Source organism: Antennarius striatus, chromosome 17 (genome assembly GCF_040054535.1).
Source record: "Antennarius striatus isolate MH-2024 chromosome 17, ASM4005453v1, whole genome shotgun sequence".
In the NCBI taxonomy this organism is placed as follows: domain Eukaryota; kingdom Metazoa; phylum Chordata; class Actinopteri; order Lophiiformes; family Antennariidae; genus Antennarius; species Antennarius striatus.
Window position 1 is genome coordinate 1,866,732 of NC_090792.1, and position 24,599 is coordinate 1,891,330.

At 43.8% G+C, this 24,599-nt stretch overlaps 3 protein-coding genes across 4 annotated transcripts; all 3 read left to right on the forward strand.

Annotated features, from left to right (window-relative positions):
* The first annotated feature begins 2,866 nt into the window (after window positions 1-2,866).
* On the forward strand, window positions 2,867-6,150 carry LOC137610992 (tubulin beta-4B chain). The gene is made up of 7 exons (XM_068338929.1): window positions 2,867-3,026; window positions 3,243-3,351; window positions 3,779-3,889; window positions 4,144-4,388; window positions 4,500-4,822; window positions 4,922-5,266; window positions 5,351-6,150. Exons 1-7 carry the CDS (start codon window positions 2,970-2,972, stop codon window positions 5,496-5,498), a joined length of 1,338 nt encoding a protein of 445 aa, XP_068195030.1. The 5' UTR covers window positions 2,867-2,969; the 3' UTR covers window positions 5,499-6,150.
* Window positions 6,151-10,381: 4,231 nt separating this feature from the next.
* On the forward strand, window positions 10,382-11,941 carry LOC137611199 (golgin subfamily A member 6-like protein 7). The gene is made up of 2 exons (XM_068339268.1): window positions 10,382-11,212; window positions 11,255-11,941. The coding sequence occupies exons 1-2, from the start codon at window positions 10,382-10,384 to the stop codon at window positions 11,939-11,941; spliced, it is 1,518 nt and encodes a 505-aa protein (XP_068195369.1).
* A 1,563-nt stretch (window positions 11,942-13,504) lies between these two features.
* nrde2 (NRDE-2, necessary for RNA interference, domain containing) lies at window positions 13,505-23,677 on the forward strand. Of its 2 annotated transcripts, none has more exons than XM_068338856.1 (19): window positions 13,505-13,572; window positions 14,726-14,819; window positions 15,259-15,444; window positions 15,570-15,710; window positions 15,998-16,263; window positions 16,539-16,765; window positions 17,038-17,262; window positions 17,378-17,567; window positions 18,282-18,415; window positions 19,088-19,208; window positions 19,362-19,534; window positions 19,636-19,807; window positions 20,004-20,224; window positions 20,342-20,807; window positions 21,226-21,614; window positions 21,899-22,038; window positions 22,296-22,437; window positions 22,972-23,043; window positions 23,191-23,677. In XM_068338856.1, exons 1-19 carry the CDS (start codon window positions 13,515-13,517, stop codon window positions 23,314-23,316), a joined length of 3,543 nt encoding a protein of 1,180 aa, XP_068194957.1. In that variant the 5' UTR covers window positions 13,505-13,514; the 3' UTR covers window positions 23,317-23,677. The 2 variants fall into 2 exon arrangements, with proteins under 2 accessions (XP_068194957.1, XP_068194958.1); XM_068338857.1 differs by having other exon boundaries at window positions 21,229-21,614.
* The last annotated feature ends 922 nt before the right edge of the window (window positions 23,678-24,599 follow it).

Consider the following 24,599-nt stretch of genomic DNA (forward strand, 5'->3'; position numbering starts at 1 on the left):
ACTGCCGGCCAGACTGCCGGCTTTTTTTCAGCGATCTTGTTTTTAACCAATACAGTATTAATATTAATATTAATCCATATACAAGGCGCATTGGATTATAAAGCGCACTACGGGATTATGAGAAAATTATATGCTTTTAGGTGCGCCTTATAGTGCGGAAAATACTGTATATAAAAAAACATAAAAAATTGTAATATAAAACTAAAGATATCATAATGGCAACATTATGTCTGTTGTTATGAACAGTGTAAACATTAACAGTGTAAACATAAACAGTGACATAAACAGGTATACAGTTACAGGTAAACACAGAAACTGAAGGGAGATTCAGGAGGAGTTTGGGTGGTTGACAGCTTTGCGAACCAAGATAGCTTTTCTCCTCTGTGTTCTGCAGTAGAGCATATGAGGAGTCCTACAGGATTTTATTGGCCAGCTGGAGCGTTTGTTGCTCATGGATGGAGGAGAGGGATCTGGTTGGAAGTCCAATGATCTCAGAACAGATGTTTGTGATCTTCTCCAGGTGGATTCTGTTCTGGAGGCTGACGGAGTTGAACAAGCAAGTCATGGAGAATGTGGAGAAGTTCTCAATGAAGGAGTAATAGATAGCCAGCAGGAGGTTTTTGCAGACTTCATAGGAATTGAGTTTCCTCAGGAGGTACTGTTAACATTTCCTGAGGATCTCCTCTGTATTAGAAGATAATTTCAGCAGGTTATCAAAAGAAGTGCCCAGATATTTATACTCCTCCACCTGCTCCAGGATTCCTCACACACACGTGTGTGTGTGTTGTGTGTGTGTGTGTGTGTGTGTGTGTGTGTGTGTGTGTGTGTGTTTGTGTGTGTGTGTGTGTGTGTGTGTTTGTGTGTGTGTGTGTGTAGACGGATGTGATGGATGGATGGATGGATGGATGGAGGTTGTCATTTGTCATTAAGGTTCACATGAGAATGTCCTTCAAATCAAAGATCGATCACGGACGACAGAATTGAATTGTATCAGAGATGCTGATCTGACATGCACCAGTGTATTGCTCATGATTTATGCATTAATCAAAAACTCAATGTACTGTATTTTAAACCACACACATCATGGTTATAACACAGGACACCTCAGGTTCAGGGCTGGGAGAAGCGTTGTGCTACTAGTCTGGGATGCTTCTGCTCATCCAAAGGTAAAAAAAATCCCCAAATACAAAGTTTCCTCAAATAATGAATGAAAGGCAAGTAGACAAAGAAATAAGGAGTAAATCTCTGGCTTGTGAATGGAGATAATCCTCATTTACATACAAAGTCAAATGGGATATAGGAGGGAACGCTGCTGAGAGGGAAACATGGCCACACAGGATGACGACCATGAAAGAGCAACAACATGCGGTAATTACATAAATAGAAACCAAACAAAGATGAGTCTCCATCATGACCTCAATTCTAAAAATTTGGAAAAAGTGCTGAAAAATAACAAAACAAAGTAGTATAATCATTTACAAATGAAATAAATTCAAAGGAAAACAGTTCAAGCAAGAAGGTTCTAGGTTTGATTCCCTTGTGTACTGAATCTGAATGTTCTCATCGTGTCCGAGGGGTTCTGTGTGGTTCTTCGGTTTCCTCCAAGGTATTACAACACAGGTTTAAACATGGACACTAGGACACCAAAGAAAAAAACAATATATACTAAATCAATTTTACTGTCTTTGCAGACGATGCACGGATGTACGTACAAAGTGTATATCCACATTTAAGTGAATGTATCCAGAGGCGACTGAATTGCATAAGAGGGAGATCAAACCAGTAGATTACATGTAAACGAGGAGGAAAACTATCTCATCCTATCCCACTTTTACTCCTGGCAAATTTACATCTGCTCTTGTCGGCCTTTGGGTTGCTTTGCTTGCTGGATAAGCAAGTTGATTGTCCCCTGTTTGTAAAGGTAAAAGTAAAAAAAAAAAGTCAAATTAAACTCCAAAATTTATGACCCACTATTTTTTAGAAATAAAAATCATGTTTCTACATGAAAAATCTGAAAGTTGCACATTTTGCTATAATGCTCCTTAGAATTCTCTAATAAAACAACAGGCATGGAGGTGACGTATTCAGAAGTGCCAAAGTGAACAGCGTGAACAGATTTTATCTGGTGAACATATTCTGTACAGGTTCTCCACTCACAATATAACAGGAGGGAAAACAGGTTTTCTGTGATGCAATGATGACGATTCGTATCCTCAAGCACTTTCCATAAACACACACCTCCTGCTGGAACAAGAAGTGTGTGTTACTGACACATGATAAGCCCTCGGAGGCCTTCCAGCTTTCAAATATTGGAACTTAAAAGATAATCTGCACAACACATATAATTTAAAATGGAACAAAAGGTAGCTGAAAACTCAATGTCATTGTCTGTAAGGGCTTCAGCTGAAATAAACAGTTTTTGTGAGTCATTTCTTTGATCAATTTGAAACAGATCTATTGTGGATTTATTTTTTTTGTAAAGTCAATTTAATTCTGAAGTAAAATACATTTAACTTTCGATTAAACTTTTTCCCCATTGTAGAATAAATGGCAGATGTTGTTCCAGCTCTTAAACCACTAGACAGCAGATATTGAGTGAAGGAGTCGAGCCGCAAACAGGTTGCGTTGGTGATGTCGGTGGAACAGAACCTCCGCCAGGATTCCTGTCGGTTTCTCTGACACACGCTGGTCGTTAGGCGGGTCTGTGCAGCAACGCGCTTGTGTCGCATTCTTTTTCAAAGTCGCCGAGGCAACGGAACCTACTTTGGACTATCCAATCAGAAACCCGACAGAAGTTTACCAGCCAATCAGGTGTGTCCTCAGGTTTGATTGACACCTCCGGTGTCCAGTGGCTTTGATTGGAAGTGTGTCAGAGCGAGGCTCGCGCCAGCCTGAGTCAGACCGTTGGAGTTGTGTTCAGGAAGCGTCTCAGGCTCTTGTTGCGTTCAAGTCGGGAAGTTTCCACCAAAATGAGGGAAATCGTTCACCTGCAGGCGGGCCAGTGTGGCAACCAGATCGGAGCGAAGGTGAGGAGGTTTTTCTTGTGGAGTTGAAGACGTCACTTGCTGATAGAGTTAGCTGTAAATGTGGAGCGGGCGGGCGGGCGGCTAAATTAGCTTGGTAAGCTAACGCTAGCCTCGTTAGCCGGACGCCACCGACTGGTTCCAGTGCGGCGCAGAGTCGAGTCGTGCTGGTCGGCCAGCTGATGTCGGGTTCAATGGATGTCTGTTCTACCCCCGTAGTTCTGGGAGGTGATCAGTGACGAACATGGTATCGACCCGACCGGGACGTACCACGGAGACTCCGACCTGCAGCTGGAACGCATCAATGTGTACTACAACGAGGCGACAGGTGAGCGAAAGACGGACGAGGGTTCAGGTTGTGGAGTCTGAAGGATCGATGATGATCAATGGCTCCTGTAAGTTGTTGTGAGGCCAGAACCGGCCTGCAGGGGCTATTAGAAGACCCTGGAAACCAGTCTGAAGGTGATGGGCCCTCACTGCTCTGTCACCTGGTTTCCGTGATGCAACAGCTTTAACACATAGGGTTAGTTATCTGAAGCAGGTGTTAGTAATAGTTGGTTAACTTCTGTCTGCTTTAAGACCTAAAAACATCTCCAAAATGTCATTTTCTTATTCAGATCACTAAAATATGCTCAAACCCTTGTGGAGCTTTCATATGTGGTTTGCGCAACATTTCAAAAGAAAGAATTTAAAGTATTCCAATTATATATATAAATATGCGTGCAGTATTCAGGTTGTGTTTCATGTGTTTCCAGGTGGGAAATATGTCCCCCGTGCTGTGCTGGTGGACCTGGAGCCAGGTACAATGGACTCTGTGAGGTCTGGGCCCTTTGGACAAATCTTTAGACCCGACAACTTTGTTTTTGGTGAGAATTTGAACGAGAATATTGTTGTTTAAATTCACTTAGTTTGACAACTTCACTGCAATGAATCAGCGGGAGTCACACTTGTATTGTAAGAGGGGAATATTTGTGAAATGGTAAAGGAATAGTAAAGGAACTTCTCCCTTTGAGTGCATGCATCGCTCCGTATGATCATTTGTACACGGCTCTGCCTGTATGATGAGGTCAGGAGATTTCCATCCAGTAGGTTCTAATTGCTGTATTTGCATGGAACGCAGGCCAGAGCGGAGCAGGTAACAACTGGGCTAAAGGCCACTACACAGAGGGAGCTGAGCTGGTGGACTCGGTCCTGGATGTGGTGAGGAAGGAGGCCGAGAGCTGCGACTGCCTCCAGGGCTTCCAGCTCACCCACTCCCTCGGAGGAGGCACCGGTTCTGGCATGGGCACGCTGCTCATCAGCAAGATCCGAGAGGAGTATCCAGACCGCATCATGAACACGTTCAGTGTGGTGCCTTCACCTAAGGTAAATATAAAGCATGAAGATATTTAGAGTTAAATTCTTTCTGCAGTTGGCTAGCTGTGTTTTCTTGTTCCCTTTGCTCCCATCGTCTCCTTTCCTTTCTTTGTCCTCCAGGTGTCTGACACGGTGGTGGAGCCTTACAATGCCACCCTGTCTGTCCACCAGCTGGTTGAGAACACAGATGAGACCTACTGCATTGATAATGAGGCCTTGTATGACATCTGTTTCCGCACACTGAAGCTCACCACTCCCACCTACGGTGACCTGAACCACCTTGTCTCTGCTACCATGAGTGGAGTGACCACCTGTCTGCGCTTCCCTGGCCAGCTCAATGCTGATTTGAGGAAACTGGCTGTAAACATGGTGCCTTTCCCCAGGCTGCACTTTTTCATGCCGGGCTTTGCTCCTCTGACGAGCCGTGGCAGCCAGCAGTACAGGTAGAGAGGAGAGACGAGGCTTTTTGGACGTGTGTCAGGCCCAGAATTCTGTATTTAGTGCATTTGAGAGGGTGGTTAATGAATTCTGTCTTTCTAAAGGGCTTTGACAGTTCCTGAACTCACCCAGCAGATGTTTGACGCAAAGAACATGATGGCAGCTTGTGACCCGCGGCACGGACGCTATCTCACCGTTGCAGCGATCTTTAGAGGCCGCATGTCTATGAAGGAGGTGGATGAGCAGATGCTGAACGTCCAGAACAAGAACAGCAGCTACTTTGTGGAGTGGATCCCCAACAACGTCAAGACGGCCGTCTGTGACATTCCTCCTCGCGGCCTGAAGATGTCTTCCACCTTCATCGGCAACAGCACAGCCATTCAGGAGCTGTTCAAGCGCATCTCCGAGCAGTTTACCGCCATGTTCCGCCGCAAGGCCTTCCTCCATTGGTGAGTAACGGATGAATGAGTTCAGGGCAGCGGCTGAAGTTCCCGTGTTTCAGCGCATGTGGTTAAATCCGGTTTGTGTTTCAGGTACACGGGTGAGGGCATGGATGAGATGGAGTTCACAGAGGCTGAGAGTAACATGAACGACCTGGTGTCTGAGTACCAGCAGTACCAGGACGCAACCGCCGAAGAAGAGGGCGAGTTTGACGAGGAGGAAGAAGAGGAGGGGCAGTAGATGTTTACCGTGGGTTTTTTTTTTTCAGACTATGCAAAAGTTAAGGCTGGACAAATGGTTCAAAGTAGTTCTGCGTTATTGATGATTAGCTTCATTGCATTGTGTTTCCATGATAATTCTGGGTAAATTCATCTGCATCCGGTAAATGTTTCGTTGTCCAGCCTGAGCGGCCGCAGTGGTTCTGTGTCTTTTGAATGTCTTCTCTTTTGGATGTTAATGTTTGTCAGATGTCCTCTTTTCTCTCTGCCTGTTCTTGTCCCAGTGTCTTCATGTTCAGTCTCTTCAGTTTGTTTTCCAAGCTTCAGGTTAAAATGGGCTGCATGCTGTCAAATTAAAATAAAGTTTTCTTATTACTGTAGAAACACTAGCCTCTCTGTTGGCCCATTAGCACTATAGGTGGAAGGAAACAATCACATTTTGATCTGGGAGTGCCCCAAGAAAATATGCTGTATTTGTGACAGAATGTAGCGCTGACCGGTTTAAGCACTGCTTGAGTTGTTTGATAAGTAAAACTAGATTTCATATCAAAGCTTTCAGAAACTAAAGCTCTGATCAGCACGAGACGTGTCAGGAAGGCCTGACTGCTGCGTTGTTGGTGTGGAGAGTTTGACACCAAAAATGTTGTGTTCTAATAAAGCTTTAATTAATTGGTGCTGCACTGTGTGGATTTCTCCGAGTTAAAACTGACATTAACATTTGAGATACAGAATCTATGTATCTATACAGAACCTTCATGCACCTTGTCATGTAACTTGTTGGACCTGCTCAAACATCCAGGTTTGTTATGTTTCAACTGTCTGCTGGAAACCGGATTTGAAGACCGAGAGCACGTTTTGTAACAACCTTCTTTCCATTGCTAATTCTAAAATATTGAGGATGAAATATTTGATCAGTTCATGTTTAAATGTCATTCATGATTCAGCATCAATTGAAGAATCAGAAACTAATCGTGAAATTATGAAGAGAAAGTGATCACCAACCAGAATGAAACCACTTTATTAAATGTCTACCCGTGTGTCATTCACAAAGGTCATGGGATAAAAGAAAATTCAGCGTCTGATAAGGACTTGAAGTTAAATCCAACTTTTTAAAATAACTTCTGTTCATCCTCCACACACTGAGTGTATTAATGGAAGACAGGTCAGGCTGCATGATGGGTGAAGACATCCAGACACGCTGAGGCTTCGGAGCGGGTCCTCAAACCCACGATGGGGGCTTGTGTTGATGGCACAGCAGAGCAAATGAAACCAGCTTCGGTCCACGTGTGAACGACTGATGGAAAGCTTCACGGGGCTTCAACTCGTCACCAGCTTCAGCTCCCAGAAGGCACTGCGGCCTGGGTTCTTTCAGGTCCACTTCCCTCAATGAACCGACAACCCACAGAGTAACAAACACCAACAGTGTTGAACTAGAACCAAGGCAGTTAGAGACCAACATCCCGCGACTTACCCTGAACTATTTTCAGGATAGGTCAGGGTCACAGCTTCAGGGTAGGTCAAAACTATGCAATAGCTTTCCATAGATGAAAGCTGTGCACTAGCTTTGATCTATGGTCTTACTCACACGGCCTCCCTCGTCTTTCTATCTTATCTGGTTCCTGAGTGTATAAAAGTTGAAATTTGATCTTGTCTTAGTTTCCTCAAGGTCAAGGTCATCATCTCATTTTCATCCCCTTTGCCGCCCAGGTAATGTGCTTTTTGTTTCATCTTTCAATCTGGAACAGTTGTGAAGATATTTGGCGGACTAACAAATGAAAGAACACATGAATACAGAAATTACAATACAGCACCGCTTTGAAGCGGGATATTATCAAGGCCACTCTCGACTTCAGAGTTTTCTGCCCATGCGCAGTTATAGCAGGGAACTACGCCTGGTAACAACACTTACCGTTGAAACAATATCTTCCGCACCAATGTGTACCATGTGACAAGTATGGACCAATCTTTAAACGGCTAATTTTCAAAGGAGCACGTCTCTGACGTCATTGAGCAATTTTGTTTTTATGCTTTGATGTCTATGAAATTCAGTTCAGACCTCTAGAACCACATCACTTCCAGCACAATTACAAACAGACTGTCAAACCCGAGCGTCCGATGATTGAGTTTCAGTTGACTCCTCGAAACTTGGATCCAGAGGGTAATGCCTGACGTTTACACCAAGAGCTCATTTGTAAACTTTTACAAACGCCCTTCTGAGCTTCTTCTTTTCCTTTCGGCGTCTCCCTTCAGGGGTTGCCACAGCGATTCAATTGCCTCCATCTAACCCTGTCTTCTCTTCCTCTTCTCTCACACCAACTACCTTCATGTCCTCCCTCATTACATCCATAAACCTCCTCTTTGGTCTTCTTCTAGGCCTCCTACCTGGCAGTTCAAAACTCAGCATCCTCCTACCAATATATTCACTATCTCTCCTCTGGACATGTCCAAACCATCTCAGTCTGGCCTCTCTGACTTTATCTCCAGAACCTCTAACATGTGCTGTCCCTCTGATGTACTCATTCCTGATCCTATCCATCCTGGTCACTCCCAGAGAGAACCTCAGCATCTTCATCTCTGCTACCTCCAGCTCTGTCTCCTGTCTTTTCCTCAGTGACACTGTCTCTAGACCAAACAACATCGCTGGTCTCACCACAGTTTTGTACACCTTTCCTTTCATTTTAGCTGAAACTCTTCTATCACACATCACACCTGACACTTTCCTCCACCCGTTCCATCCTGCCTGGACACGCTTCTTCACCTCTTTTCCACACTCTCCATTGCTCTGGACTGTTGACCCTAAGTACTTCAAATCCTCCACCTTCTTGATCTCTTCTCCCAGTAACCTCACTCTTCCACTTGGGTCCCTCTCATTCACACACATGTACTCTGTCTTACTGCGGCTAACCTTCATTCCTCTCCTTTCCAGGACAAACCTCCACCTCTCTAGCTTCTCCTCCACCTGTTCGCTGCTCTCACTACAGGTCACAATGTCATCTGCAAACATCATAGTCCATGGAGATTCCTGTCTGACCTCGTCTGTCAGCCTGTCCATCACCATAGCAACAAGAAGGGGCTCAGAGCTGATCCCTGATGCAGTCCCACCTCCACCTTGAACTCTTTCAAGGTGGAGGTTCCACCATTTCGTCTTCTGCTCTGCCTTTGCCCTCTTCATCTTCCTCACCACCAGAGTCATCCTACACACCACCATCCTATGCTGTTTGGCTACACTCTCACCTACCACTACTTTACAGTCACTGATCTCCTTCAGGTTACACCGTCTACACAAGATGTAGTCTACCTGTGTGCTCCTACCGCCACTCTTATAGGTCACTTTATGTTCCTGCCTCTTCTGAAAGAAAGCATTCATTTCATTACCATCCTTTTTGCAAAGTCAACTACCATCTGTCCTTCTGCGTTCCTCTCCTGGATACCAAACCTGCCCATCACCTCCTCATCACCTCTGTTTCCTGCACCAACATGTCCATTGAAGTCTGCTCCAATGACAACTCTCTCACTTCTAGGTATGCTCTGCATCACTTCATCAAAGTCCAACCAGAATTTCTCCTTCTCCTCCAGCTCACATCCTACCTGTGGAGCATACCCACTGACAACATTGAACATCACACCTTCTATTTCTAGCTTCAGACTCATCACTCTATCCGACATTCTTTTTACCTCCAGGACATTCCTAACAAACTCCTCCTTCAAGATAACTCCTCCTCCATTTCTCTTCCCATCTACACCATGATAGAACAACTTGAACCCTGCTCCTAAACTTCTAGCCTTGCTACCTTTCCACCTGGTCTCCTGGACACACAGTATGTCTACCTTCCTTCTCTGCATCATGTCAACCAACTCTCTACCTTTTCCTGTCATAGTTCCAACATTCAACGTCCCTACTCTCAGTATTATACTCCTGGCGTTTCTCTTCTCTCTCTTCCTACGAACACACTTTCTTCCTCTCCTTCTTTGACCAACAGTAATCCAATTTCCACCGGCACCGTGTAGGTGAACAGCACCGATGGCGGTCGTTGTTAACCCGGGCCTCGACCGATCCAGTATGGAAGTCATAGATTCAATTCACATATAGATTTAACAAAAGTTTTATGTCGGATGCTCTTCCTGACACAACCCTCTGTATTTATCCGGGCTTGGGACCGGCACAATAAGACACTGGCTTGTGGCCTCTTGCGGCTATATACCTTCTGAACTAAATATAAATATGTGAATATTTAATGTAACATATACATTTATATTTTAAGTGTGTTTCACTGAAAATCAATGAAAAATTTCACTAAGCTTAGTTTTATTTTTCATTATAAATCTGCCAGTCAGTCTGAATTTTATTAGCAATGACATGTTAAACGGTGACAATGTCAAAGGTATGATTTTTTGTGGAATCATGGTGATGGATAACGTTGATAAGGGTACTTGTATTAAGAAACAAACAAACAAACAAACAAACAAACATTTTTTGAAATTAAATTGTGGTTATTTTACAGTTGCATGACATCATCAACATGAAACACTTCATTAACATGTAGTTCTTTTTCTTCTTCACTGATGATGACTCCCGGTGAACAGCTGATCCCATCAGGAGCGTCTGTCGTCCCGCGGAGACGAAATCCGGACCCCAGGAGAACAGCAGAACCAGGAGGAGGAACGGAAGAACGGTCCAGATGGTAGGAGAGCTTCAGATGAGAACGTTCTAGTATTTATTTCCCCCATCACTCATGTGACCTGCTACCTTCATGTGCTGCTGTTCTCCACAACTCTAACAACTGCTGACTACAACTTTTTGTTATCTCACTAATTCTGTTCACTTCATCCTTCTCTTCTTCCACAACTGTAAAGGAGGAAAACGTAACGCCCACAGCCAAGGACCTGGGCGGGGCACAGGAGCAGATGGCAGAGGGGGGTCAGGACATCAACGCTGTTGATGGTGAGCTCCGTGACCTCCAGGTGAAATACGAAAAGGTCACGATGGCGTTGGACGAGCTGCAGAAGAAGCAGGTGGAGCTGGAGCTGGAGAGCAGAAGTAAAGAGGAGCAGATTGCTGCTCTTCACCAGAGCCTCCACTCCCAGACAGAAAGACAGGAGAAGATCCTTCAGGAGCACAAGGAGGAGGTGACCCGGCTCAACGACCTTCTGGAGAAGAAGGAGCTGGAGCTCACCAAGGCCAACCGGCGTGCCAGAAAACACAGGGAGACGTTGTACGAGCTGGACGACACCAAGCTGGCTCTGCAAGCCGTCCGAGATGAGCACCTCACCTGTGAGGAGCAGAAACGACTGCTGATGGAGGACATGGAGCACCAGTGGGAGAAGGCCATCAATAGAGAGGAGCAGCTAATGGAGATTCTGGAGGCCTATACCAGACAGCTGGCTGAGCAGAAGGAGCAGATGGAAAAGAAGCTGGTCGAGAAGGAGCAGATGGAGAAACACCTAATTGAGCAGAAGGAGCAGATAGAGAAACAACTAGTTGAACAGGAAGAGCAGATGGAGAAGCAGTTGGTTGAGCAGAAGGAGAAGATGGAGAAGCAGCTGGTTGAGAAGGAGCAGATGGAGAAGCAGCTGGTTGAGAAGGAGCAGATGGAGAAGCAGCTGGTTGAACAGAAGGAGCACATGGAGAAGCAGCTGGTTGAAAAGAAGGAGCAGACGGAGAAACAGCTAATTGAACAGAAGGAGCAGATGGAAAAACAATTGTTTGAGCAGAAGGAGAAGATGGAGAAGCAGCTGGTTGAACAGAAGGAGCAGATGGAGAAGCTGCTGGTTGAACAGAAGGAGCAGATGGAGAAGCAGCTGGTTGAGCAGAAGGAGAAGATGGAGAAATACCTAGTTGAGAAGGAGCAGATGGAGAAGCTGCTGGTTGAGAAGGAACAGATGGAGAAGCAGCTGGTTGAACAGAAGGAGCAGATGGAGAAGCAGCTGGTTGAACAGAAGGAACAGATGGAGAAGCAGCTGGTTGACCAGAAGGTGCAGATGCGAAAGCAGCTGGTTGAACAGAAGGAGCAGATGGAGAAGGAGCTGGTTGAACAGAAGGAGCAGATGGAGAAGGAGCTGGTTGAACAGAAGGAGCAGATGGAGAAGCAGCTGGTTGAGAAGGAACAGATGGAGAAGCAGCTGGTTGAGCAGAAGGAGCAGATGGTTGACCTGAGAGAGCATGTGCAGGTGGAGAGGGAGGTCCAGTCTTCTGAAGAGCACGAAGTCCCCCCACAGGTGAGCCTCTTCATTCTAGAGTCACAAGTTTCCAGCTCTTACCTGCAGTTTGTCACCGATCCCCCTGAACACAAGACCTTTGGAGAGGAAATCAAACTGTCGTCTTTTTTCTTTTCAGGAGCTCCAGAAGAAGAAGTCAAAGAAGTTGAAGAGGAAGACACGCTCCTGCCATCGCCGTCCGTTCTCACGGGCCAGGAGAGAAGAACCCCCTGCCCTCTCAAATACCAAACTATTTCTCAGTATGACTAGATGTGTGATATATATATACATTTGCACATATATATATGCATATTTTTTTGGATAATAAGTACTGAAAATGAATGAATCAGAAAAATAAAAAAACAACTCGTTTCTGACATGTTGTTTGACACCCGTAAGAGAGGATGACTACCACTCTTCCTCAGAACCACATAAAAAACATTAAATAACAAAGGAAAAATTAACCAGGTTTGCATCATATAATGAGAGCTGGAACAACAACAACTGCCATTGGGGACAAACGTGTAAAGAGATCCGTCGAAAATGTCAACAATACTAAAATAGAATGCCTTTGTACAAAACAAGCCAAAACAGCAGCAGTGAAGTAAATCCTGCATGTGTCAAAAATGCAATCTCAGTAAAAATGGGACTTTGCTGAGATTGTGTCAGAGTTGATTTTATGTGCCGATTTTTTCCTGACATTTTGGAAGTGCTCCAGCTTTGTAGAGAAGCCCTTCACTTTGCCATAAAGCATTTACATGTATTTGTTATTCCTTTTAATAAAAAGTCCTCATAAAATTAGGCACTTAATATTTTTTCATATATTTCCTCTTAAAAGTTGCAATTATTCAAATAAACCATTCCTTTTAATCACCAATGAAATGTTATAAAATGTGAATAGATCGGTGATGTGTGGAGAGGTTTATGGCTGGTGAGGCACTGACTTCATCATAATCAGATGACGATGTTTACAACCTACAGTGTAGCTTATTCACCATTTAATTAGCAACACTGAGTGGGTTGTTTTTAAAGTCTCATTGCAGAATTATTCACACATACAAACTAACACACAAATAAGCACATTTGATTAAAAAACTTCTTATGTTGTTACGAACACGTTTTTTTATGTTGTTTACTCATAAATGAAGTCCATACGCAGCTCCTTCTGAGCAAAAGCAATGAAAAAATTTCGAGTTAAGATGTGTAATCCTCCATTTTTATAGTAAGTCAAGGCAAGCGGACAACAAATGAACTGTACTTGACTCGCTGAGTATACTGTACAATGTACAGTACATTGTAGTTTGCTGTCACTTCTTCTACGGCCGACGAAGAGGAATCCTCGGTCAATCCCTGGGATCACCAGCGCCCCCTACCATGAGGCACGAGAACTGCGTGCCTCACTTTGTGCCTTCTCCCAATGGTTTCAGGACCGCTCAACTCAAGAAAGATGTTACACATACAGTTGTTGACAACAACAACAAAAAACACTGTACATTCTACACATCAGCTAAATTATGGACATTTAGTTCATGGAACAAACCTGTTTGAAAGTTTTATTAGCGACGTACAGAGAGCTAGCATTACGGTCTCACTGTAACCCTAGCATGTCACCATTTGACTGGAATAGATCTAGAAATAGAAAGAATAACACTTAAACAATAAAGATGAATTCAAATATAATAAGTAACAAGAATAATTTAACGTGAAAAAGACAATGATGTAACATGTCTGTGTTTATATGAAGTTAATTTATAAATAAAAAAACCCCCATCTGCGTAGCGGCGCTTTATTTTGGTGAACCGGTCGCCGTGACGTCATAAACCTGCGACTGTTTATATGCGACATGTCTCTGTTTCCAGCTTTTGCAGAAGAGAGCGCAAAAGTTGAAGTTTCGTCAAAAGGTGATCACTTTTTCAGTTAATATGTTTGTGAACGGTTTTTATTGACACCGCGGAACAAGCGGATGAATGGATTGACTGTCTTTGATCGACAAACGCGGACAGGTTTCAGTTAAAGCTGACCTCCACCAAAAAGTAAAGGAAGCTACTGCTAGCTTGAATCACAGCTTGGATCAGCTTAGAGATTCTCACAGATCTCAGTCGTGAGGATTCCGTGAACTTCTTCATTAACTAAATACACAATCTTTTAGGGACGACATTCATTTATGTGTTCAATTTTTTTCAGACAGTTATTTCATTTGAATGAAATTGTTTCATATTTGGTAACAGCAAGTACCAGGATGAAGAAAACTCCAGTAAAACTCTGTAATACCTATAAAACACCTAGAACCAATGCAGTCACAGACTGCAAGATCCCGCGACACCCCTGAATTCAAAATGTTACCCTAACCGAATATTACAGGTTAAAGATAAAAGCTAGTGCTCTGACCTACTGTCATTGACCAAAGTACTAGCTTTGATCTATGGTCTTACTCACACTGGGCTTCTCCCTTGTCTTTCTATCTTATCGGGTTCCTTGAGTGTACAAAAGTTGAAAATTGACCTTGACCTAGTTTTCTCAAGGTCAAAGTCATCATCTCATTTTCATCCCATTTGCTGCCCGAGTAATGTGCTTTTTGTTTCATCTTTCTATCTGCAATGGTTGCAAAGATATTTGGTGGACATACTAACGAACAGACGAACGAATGGATGGACGGACGGACACTGACAATTACAATACATCACTGCTTCGAAACGGGATGTAATAATCTGGCCAATATTTGTCATCAGAACATTGATGAGTTGTTTGCTTTAGACCCTGTTGTGTTGTTACGTTTGTGTTGATGTCCTGCTGTTGTCAGCGACGTTACATCAGACGAGGGACGTGAAGCCACTTCTGCCCCTCCTCCAACCAGCAGTACACTATGTTCAGTATTGTTGACTCAGATTAGTTTCATATTTCTTATACCCTCTGGATTTAACATAATCTAATCTCAATAGCATGGGATTAGAAAATGCAAACAAAACTACAGTAATTTGTGATTGATATCCTTCATGATCAATAAGCTTCCTTATTATGTACTAATTCTGTTTTATGGCCTCACTCTCCTTGTAGAACTAGACTGGCTGAGAAACACCAGTTTCCAGTCTGGAGATGCCCTCTCGATTCACAATCAGTATTTGGAACGGACCAGTGAGAAAGAATCAAGGTACAAAGGACCAACAAATATAAAATGCAAATGAACTGGAATAAATTGCCTAATCCTTTATGACGTATATTGAATTAAAGGAATGTTTTACTTCATCAATATTATTCATTTTGTGTATATTGTTTTTTCTATGATGGCAACAAATTGCAAAGAAGTCCTGGTGTACAGTTTTACCACTGTGTTGTATTACACAAGCAATTTCCTTTGCTTTTTTAAGAGAAACATTGCAGTTAGTATTTCTTTAAATGCTTAATTTTTAAGTAATTTTTGTATTCATTTTTCCATCACTTTTTAATATTTTCTATGTTTTTGCAGCTGTATTTACTTTATCAACTGGGAAGCGTCTAGCTCTGTTTAAAAAGCTGGACAAAAAAGATTTCCTAAAAACTTTTCACTGTGATTATTATTTATCTCACCTTATGATCATCACTGTAAACAGAGAGTTGGGCTCTGGAGGAAAGGAGAAAGACGATGAAGAGCCATCCAAAAAGAAGAAAAAGAAAAGTGTCAAGAAAAGAAAAAAGAAGAAAAAACACAAAAAGACGAGTGGGAGATATTCCGACAGCAGCGGGTCTGACTCTGAAACCATTTACCCCAGTGACCTCAAAAAGGAAGAAGCAAATCGGTATTGACACACACACATTTTCGTTTTGTTATGGCTATGCTTACACTCTTCAATTTATTAACCTTACTTGTTCACTTCTGTCTGTACCGTTGGTGTGTGTGGGGCTTGTGTGTGCATCGACGCAGACCCCAGGCTGCTCCGTTATCAAGTAAATTCTCCTGGTTGGATGACGTCCAGTCACCCACGGAGCAGCTGTTCTGTGTGGACCAGAAGGCAGACGCAGCAAATTGGACGTACAAGACCCTGTACAGAGGAGACGTCGCCCGGTAACACACACCTTCATTCACATCCTCTTTGCCGCCACATATTTCTTTCAAATGTTTTCAACGTTTCATAAAGAATAAGTGTGTGTCTTAAATACTATAACTGCTCATCCTAACTACCTGATTCTCAAATCAAGAACAGAGACATCATGAAACTCAGGAAAGATTATGAACAGAAACTTCCATGTCATGGAAGATGTTTAATGTAGTAACACTTGTTTACTTAGTAAACAAGTAGGCAGTCGGTTGTCATTTTAAATATGATTGTAAATTGCGTGTGTGTTTTCCAGGTATAAGAGGAAAGGCAGCAGCTCCTTGGGGCTTGACCCTCGTAATCAGGGAATCAGCTGGGAGGACTCCAAGACAAATAAGAAGCATAAAGGTGGGGACAAGAAGAAAACAGAAGACAGATACTTCTCGACAGTCAGTCGACAGCTGCTGCGGTCCAATCCTCCCATTCCTACATTAGCAACACTTCCTGAGAGCAGCAGTGCCAACGGCCCCACCGCCTTCCTTCCACTGGAAGGAGAGGAAGAGAACAAAAGAGGAGAGGAAGGTAGGAGATGTAGCAACAACAGGCAGTGAAGAGGCTTTATGTCTCAAAATAAAATGACTTCAGCTGGTGTCGTTTCATTATAACTAATAAACGGCAGTTATACATCCAGCTCTTACTGCAGCAGAAAGTTTAAATGTCTCACAGAATTAACAAGAAATATTTAAGATCTGTGACAGGAATGCAGACTCTGAATCGCAGGATTTGAGTGCACCTTTTTGTGTGTTAGAGATCTCAGGTACATGAAATTCTATTTTATATTTCCTGTGTCAATCCAGGAGAGAGAGCGCTGACATCATCGGTGAATCCCCTCAGAGTGTACGACTCCTCCACAGCCCTGTGGTTGCAGGGGAAGGGCCCGCAGGAGCTGATGGAGCGGGAGAAGCAGGACGTGCAGACGGGGCACGGCGTTCTGCTTCTGTCTGGCAAAACCGAAGAGTTCAACAAGCAGCTGAGAGAGCGGCCAGACGACACGCAGCTTTGGATCAACTTCATAAGATACCAGGTAACGCAATGAGAGAATGTGTGATGTCTGTCTGATATCAAATAAGATATCAGACACATAAGGTACAGCTTTAGTTGTATTGATTTTTGTATTGTTTTCAATTGAACTGATTGTAACCAAGCATTAGTTTTATTAATGTTTTGCAGAACTGCGGTTTTAAAATCAGCCCTAATAAGGGAACAACCAGTAACTGATGAACGCTCCCTGTTGTTAAACAGTGAGGTCATCCCTTGCAGAATTACTCCTCAACTTATCCACCTGTCCCTCTGCAGGATGAGCTCAGCGCAACGGTGTTTGGAGGTGAGGAGGAACAGCAGAGCGGCGTTTCGTCGGAGCGTCGTAAGTCTTCCCACCGAGCGGTCCTGGAAAAAAAACTGAGTATTGCCGATCGTGCGGTGGCCACCAACCCCACCTGCATCGCTCTGCAGCTGGAGAGGCTGAGGATCTACCAGGAGCTCTGGGAGCCGTCTGTTCTGTCTAAAGAGTGGAAGAAACTGGTCAGTCTGCAGTCAAAGCTTTTGGAACGCAGTCATATTCCTACCATTGACCGTGAATCAATCTTACAGTTAATTCAGGCTAAGATAACATACGTTTCACCCTTCGCATTCCCAGGTGTTCCTTCACCCAAACAGCGCCCCCTTGTGGAGGGAGTACCTGCTCTTCACTCAGAGTTACTTCAGCAGCTTCACCGTGTCGAAGGTGAACGCTGCCTACGGGAAGTGTCTGAGCACGCTCAGTGCTGTCCGTGACGGCAGCATGGTCTCCCACCCCGCCCTGCCCGGGACCGAGGAGGACATGTTGGGTAACAGAGTTTCTGTTCCGCCTTCACATTTTCAGATTTTCTTTTCCAAGTACCTGTCATCCAGTTACCTGACTCAGTTTGTGAGGGAGCCCAGTTTTATCACTGTGTGCTTAAATCTACAAATCAAGTGTCTTTTGATACATTTAAAAAATTATGGTCTCATTTCTTTGAGTATGAAATGTTTTGTTTTTTAATTTCACAGTGTTCAAGGAAACTAGTTTTTTGTTAGTTAGACTTTGGTGCTGATAAAGATTATTCTCAGAGTCCAGAATTTCTTTAGGAACACCTCCAAGAATTTTCCCTTCCAAGTTCAGTGACATTGATGTAATGTTTGGACTAAAATTATAGGATAAAAATCACCATAAGACCTTCTACACACAAAATTCTGTTTTGGATCCAAATAATACTTCAGATATGATGATAAAAAATGTCAAATTTATTCTTGAAAATTGCATTCATATTACAAACGTGAAGTGAATGAAAGCTGGACTGAAACTCTGTTTTGATTCAGATTCTTGGATAACGAACTAGTAACTTAACCAGACTGGATTTTCATGGTTATGAAGTCAGATAACAGAGGTCTGATTGTCATGTCTCACCTGGTTGTAGGTGAGATGATATCATAGGGAAACTCCCCTGACGGAGGTATGTGCCTTCTTGAGTGCTGTCTACTTTAAAGTTATTTTTTCTTGTTGTTCCTTGTTCTCTCTCCAGATATTTTCACCCAGCAGTGTCATTTCCTCCGTCAGAGCGGCCACTCAGAGAAGGCCGTTTCTCTGTTTCAGGCCATGATCGACTTTACTTTCTTCAAACCTGACAGCGTACGAGAAATGTCCACCAAGCAGCAGGTAACACGTATGCATGAAATAAATCATTACACATGCACTAACGTAACTTTAATTTTAGCATTTAAAATTTGACTCCAAGCCTAATAAGTAATCTAGAATCAATATTTATAATGACAGCCAAAGCTTTCAGTTCAGCATTTTGTTGCACTGCTTGGATGTCTGTGATCGATGTAAAATGAAATAAAATATCATCTTTGCAAATATTTATGGACGCAGTAAAATACAGCGCATACACAGAGATTAAATGTATTCCTGAGGATTAATTTTTTTCTTGAACAGATACAGTTCGTCTCACTCAATCCAAAATGTTAGTGAACCTCAAATCTGGAGTTTTTAACTGGGGAAGGAGTTTTAGTTCGGAGAATTTCTGTGTGCACAATTATTAGGAAACAATTAGTATGCAGAATTATTATGCAACTATAACCACATGAAAATGATTTTTAAAAATATATAACTGTTAATTTTAATAGGTTAGAGTAAGAATTTTAAAAAAAGTTCTTCCTTACTACATACTCAACCATTTGATGGATTCATGAAAATCCATCAAATCGTTCTGTGTAACTGTTTACAGTCAGACTAACAAACAGAATACTGGTGTAGAAACACGTGTTCCGGTGCTCTAACAGAGGAGGACATTGTGTTTCTGAGTTCTGTTTCTACGTGTGTGCACAGGTTGAGTTCTTTGAACCATTCTGGGACAGCGGGGAGGCGAGAATTGGGGAGCTGGGGGCCAGAGGCTGGAAAGCTTGGATGCTTCAACAAGAGCGAGGAGGGTGGTTACAGCCCCCTGCAGGTAAAACACACAGACTGGTTCCTAAGGCAGCATTACACAGGTTCTAGTGTGGATTTATATACTGGAAAATCCATAAATTGTTTAAATTAAAATTGTATAGAAGCAAAAAAAAAAGAATCTACGTTCACTATTTATGCTTGTCTGTTTCCACAGAAGAGGAGGAGGAGGAGGAAGAAGATGAGGAAGAAGTGAAGGATCGGAGCAAATCCAGACAAACCATCTGGGTGGAAGTGGAGTCGTCTCGTGAAGCAGCTCATTGGCTCCCCTGGAGGCCTGACAAGACCAAGGGCCAATCAGAAGAGGACTGTGAAGACCCAGACAGACAGGTGCTGCTTTAAGGCCCGGTTGCTCCTGTGTGATATTATCGTCTTTAGACGCCCTAAACCTGTGATCTGTGACCTGGACGTCTCTGTCTCTCTACCTGCAGGTGTTGTTTGATGATATTGGCCCCTCCCTTATTCGTCTGTCTTCACCGGAGCTCCGGCTTAGTCTTCTCCTCCATTTCCTGTCCTTCTTGGGGTTACCTGTAGACCCTGTGCTCTCTGCTGCCCCCCGTCAGCCTGGTCTCCTCCTGGAGAGCCTCTCTCTTCTCACTCAGGGTAAGAATGGCATCGATCAAACAGTTGTTCCGATCACTGTTCAGTGTTTCATTACAGTATTTTCCGCACTATAAGGCGCACTGGATTATAAGGCGCCCCGTCAGTTTTTGACTAAATTAAAGGCTTTTCGGTGCGCCTTATAGTGCAGAAAATACTGTACTATGAGCACCAGACCGAACGCCATGTTCCATTCTAGGTAACGACCTCCAGCACCCCCTGACCTCTCAGGACCTACCGGACCTTGGCGTTCACCCCGTAGGTCACACGACTCCTCTCCAGGGCAAAAGGAAGTGGGCGGGGCTAGGGAAGCAGGGCGAGACGTTCGTCACCAACCTGTTCAGGATGGTCCAGCCTGAGCTTCCTGCTCATCACAGAGCCGTCCTGGCTCTCAGCTGGATGCAGTACGAGAAACTCAAGGTAGGAGTAGAATTTTCCTCAATATTTGGAAATTCAAATCAGCACCGAGTCGAAATAGCGTCCAGCATTTCCACTCACCCTCTTATCTGTATCTGTATTTGCTTGCGTTTACGTCAGGTGTTGCGTTGCCTGCGAAGCGGCAACAAAAAGCGTCTCCGCTCTCAAGGCAAGAGCAGCAAACGCGTTTCCAAGCAGCTGCTCAAAGAGCCCGACAACCGCTCGTCGCTGGTGCTGTGGAGGGAGTACGCCCACCTGGAGTGGATGCTGGGTAACCACGAGGAGGCTCGCAAAGTGTTCTCCACGGCCACGGCTATAGGAGGAACCAAAGGGCTCCGGAGCCCCACCCTGTGTGAAGTGTGTCTGCTGTGGGCCCAGCTGGAGGCGGAGGGAGGAGAGGTTAGAGACGTCACCGCCTCCCCAGCCGTGTGCGTGCTAACGCGGCTAGCGGAAGGAGCCTCCTCATCCTCCCAGCCGCTCGCTCCCGTGTCCATCCTGAAGGCCAGGAGGTCGTATGAGCAGGCTCTGGCCGCCGGCCTGGAGGCTCTGGACCAACACGGCCCCCACCCTCAGGCCAAAGGAGGAGGTGAACTCACTCATCACCACACACGTCGTGGTTCTCATGTTTGGTCCTGTTGACTCCGCTTTGACTCTTTATTTCTTAACATTCAATATTTTCAAGCATGCTATAGCATTGCTTTACCTTTATGTTCACATTTTTATAATGCAGCCACTGTCTTTTAACAATTTTAACACAAATATGTGTGAAATATGTGATTTATCACATTTAAAAGTACTCATTTTCACATGGAACAGCAGTACAGTATTTTCTGCACTGTAAAGCACACCTAAAAGCCTTTAATTTTCTCAAAAACCAACAGTGCGTCTTATAGTGCAGAAAATGCACCAAAAACCCACTTTTATTGTGTTGGGTGATTTGATGTCCACTTGTATAGAACAGAGCTGTTGTAAATGGCTTCAGTAACATCCCATCATTCCACCAGCAGGTCAAGAGGAGCTTCTGGGAGAGAAGCTGAGGCTGAGAGGACTGGCAGGATGCTACGCTCTGTTCCAGTACCTCACCACGGGCATCCAGGCCGCTCACGCCGTCTACATGCAGGCCAGGGAGAGGATGGAGGATCTGCACCGAGCACTGAAACCCGACGCGCGGCCGAGCAGCGACGGGGAGGCCGACAACTCTCTAGCTGATCTGAACAGCGGCTACGCTAAGAGGCTAGCTTTTGAGTGCGAGGCGTTAGCGGTGCAGCATGCAGCGTTGCTCAGGTACCACAGCAGCATCGGTGTGTTTCCCCTGGCGACGCTGAGACAGACGCTGACCTCTGCCCTCTCCAGCTGGCCCAACAGCGCCCCTCTGTGGAGCGTTTATGTACAGGTTAGCCGCCGCCGCCGCCGCCGCAGCCTCCCACAACACCACCAGTCATCTGCTTTATTAGCTTAATATTACTTTTATCAAAATGTTTGTTTATCAGATGGAAATCAATTAATAAGGGGTTATTTTACCAATAAATCAAGTTGATGGTTGATTGATTGATAGATATTAAGGGTTGAATAATTACATCAATCGCTGTAGGTGTGTGTGTGTGTGTGTGTGTGTGTGTGTGTGTGTTCCCAGCTCTTTACGCCGGATGACGACTGTCACGCGGCCTGTGTTTTCAGATGGAGAACCGATACCACACTGCGGGTCGCGCGCGTCGCTTCTTCCAGTCTGTAACCAGGGACAACGGCGGTGTGGTGCCACACCTCTTTGCCATTTTCGCTGAACAACAAAGGAAGCAGCTGGTGGATGCTGCTCTGAGGTGAGAGCAGGGAGGCAGAGGAGTAGATGAAGGGTTATCCCAGCGTTACAACACCCTCGACACGGGATCAGATCCTCTCTATTCCTTCTACCTAATGAGAATATTTAATATTCTCTATTGAAATTCACAGACCTGCTTTTACATTAAATAAATACACAATCACTCATTTTTATTTCCTGGTGCTTTTCGCCTTTGTAAATTATTTTTATTGACACCCAAGTTTAATATTCTGTGTATATTTATTATGGTCTGTATAGGTCTTGTAGCCCTGATGCTGCCTTGCCCATCCTGCCAGAGAACGGCCTGAGTCACCGTATATGTGGACTGTTTGAAAGCACCATAGCGACACAGATGGGTTCCCACTGTCCTTTACCGTGGAGGATGTACATACACTTCCTGGTGAGACCACAAAACACTGCGCACACACTGGAAAGCTTCACTGGCCTGATGAGGAAAGTCATCATCATGTCTGTAATACTGATCGATTAAAAAGAGGAGAGTTTTTTATTTATCATAACGTCAAAAACAAATGAAAATGCAGAACGGCTGCAAAAGCTTTATATATCCTGGATTCGTTAAACTGAGGTTGTAATATTTAATCTTGACTAAGCTCAAGTAACTGTATGATCGGAAATATTAGATAAATACGAGTTGGTTTGCACATTTAAAGAAGTACGGGTCTGATCACCTCCCAATCTACTTGAATTACAGTAAAGATACAGGAAGTATCAAAAGAAGGCAACAAAACATTTAAACTAGAATCATTAAAAATGACAAATTTTTCAAAAAATATCTTGAATTAATCAAATTCAAACTAAAATGTAAATGTTTCCGTATAAGAGAGAGAAAAACATTTTGCTCTCTGACCTCACGGCGCGACACACACACTCATTTGTGTGCTTTGTGTGTGTGTGTGTGTGTGTGTGTGTGAAGGTATCAGACGGGAGGGTGGATCAAGCCATGAGGATCTTCTACAGGGCCTTACAGAACATTCCCTGGGATAAGGTGAGACAGACTGGAGTTATTACTCCCAACAACGACTGATGGACCACGTGTTTTTAATGTCACCTCAAACACGTGAATTCCTCTCCTCCCTTTGTTTTTCTGTGTGTGTGTGTGTGTGTGTGTGTGTGTTTTAACGTACGCTAACAGGGATTGTACCTGGACGGAGTGCAGCTGTTCCCCGATCACCTGCAGGAGTTTGTGGACGTGATGACGGAGAAGGAGCTCCGACTCCGACTTCCTCTAGAAGAACTGGACATCCTGCTGGAGGACTGAGCACAGAACCCCTCCAGGAACCAGGGCTGGAGCTGAACTGGTTTACCTGGCCTGAAGCCACACCACATGTGGGCTCATGATGCCAGTGGGACGGGTCCAGACGCTGATGTACACCGCTGCATCCAACAGTGACATTACAGTGATCACACCTTCAGATAAATAAGATCCATCCTTTTTTCATCATGTTTTAGTCTTCGTCTGCTCCTGATACTGTGTTTAATCACCTGAATGTCAATAAATGTGATTCTTTATCATTATTATTATTATTTACCTACCTTTACTCTTCATCTACACGAGGTAATAAATAATGTTGTGATACTGATACCATCCATCCATCCATCCATCCATCCATCCATCCATCCATCCATCCATCCATCCATCACACAGTTGTACCTTCTCTCGTGGTGACGTGTTGTTTAACATATAATAAACTGTATTTTTCATTTTTTAAAAATTCTAAATTAATTCTAAATCTACCTTTTTGTTAGAGTACTTTCTGAGTCTAATTAATTCATTTACACTGGCTGGCGGCTCTAGTTGTGAAGTCACCTGTGAATTACCTGAAAGTATACCCACCAATTTATTTATCAAAACATTAGATATACTGGACACACATTGGAGAGCGGTCGCTCCCTCCTTCCTGCGTTGCCGCGCCGTGGTTTGACGCATTGCAGATCCACTCTGGCCAATCAGGAGCCTCTGTACAACATGGAGAATATGCGGCTCTGCTCCGACCAATCACAGCTCACTTTTCAAAAACATTAGCTCAACTTCCCCCCAGTGCAGTGAGTGAGGATTTTTAGAGCGTATCCTTCCGCTCGCATAAAAGTCTGACAGAAAATAGTCCGTCAGTTTCTGTATCTTAAAAAAAAAAAAAAAAAGCAAAGGAAGTGGGCATCAGCCGTCACTTCAAGTCGCTTTTTACAACATTTTTCTTGAAAATATAATCCACCAATATTACTAAGTTTTACTGTTTAATGTTTTGCCTGAAAATATTATTTTTCAGGTTGTTGTTCATGTGATTGAACATTGTTCCCTCAAATTGCACATACTTGCAACCAATAACTAAAATGATCTTCAGTGAAAGGCTACCTTATAGCTGTTCTAAAAGCAGCCAATTGATCGATAAACGTTTAATATACTAATGACTCAGAAAGTTTGAGACACTGGGCAAAAACCTGATCAGCACGTGGCCCCGGGGCCTCAGGCGCGGGGCCTGTTACCAACACATTTATCTATGGTTATATTATAACACATCAACTGAAATTAGTTAACTTTACTAA

Bases quoted from the DNA above. Each gene is read 5' to 3' on its own strand.
- LOC137610992 (XM_068338929.1), top strand. From the start codon at position 2,970: ATGAGGGAAATCGTTCACCTGCAGGCGGGCCAGTGTGGCAACCAGATC. The intron at 3,890-4,143 runs GTGAGAATTTGA...CATGGAACGCAG, and splicing joins ACCCGACAACTTTGTTTTTG to GCCAGAGCGGAGCAGGTAAC. The intron at 4,823-4,921 runs GTAGAGAGGAGA...GTCTTTCTAAAG, and splicing joins CGTGGCAGCCAGCAGTACAG to GGCTTTGACAGTTCCTGAAC.
- LOC137611199 (XM_068339268.1), top strand. From the start codon at position 10,382: ATGGCAGAGGGGGGTCAGGACATCAACGCTGTTGATGGTGAGCTCCGT. The intron at 11,213-11,254 runs GTTGAACAGAAG...CTGGTTGAACAG, and splicing joins AGAAGATGGAGAAGCAGCTG to AAGGAGCAGATGGAGAAGCA.
- nrde2 (XM_068338856.1), top strand. From the start codon at position 13,515: ATGTCTCTGTTTCCAGCTTTTGCAGAAGAGAGCGCAAAAGTTGAAGTT. The intron at 16,766-17,037 runs GTAACGCAATGA...GTCCCTCTGCAG, and splicing joins TCAACTTCATAAGATACCAG to GATGAGCTCAGCGCAACGGT. The intron at 22,039-22,295 runs GTGAGAGCAGGG...TGGTCTGTATAG, and splicing joins CTGGTGGATGCTGCTCTGAG to GTCTTGTAGCCCTGATGCTG.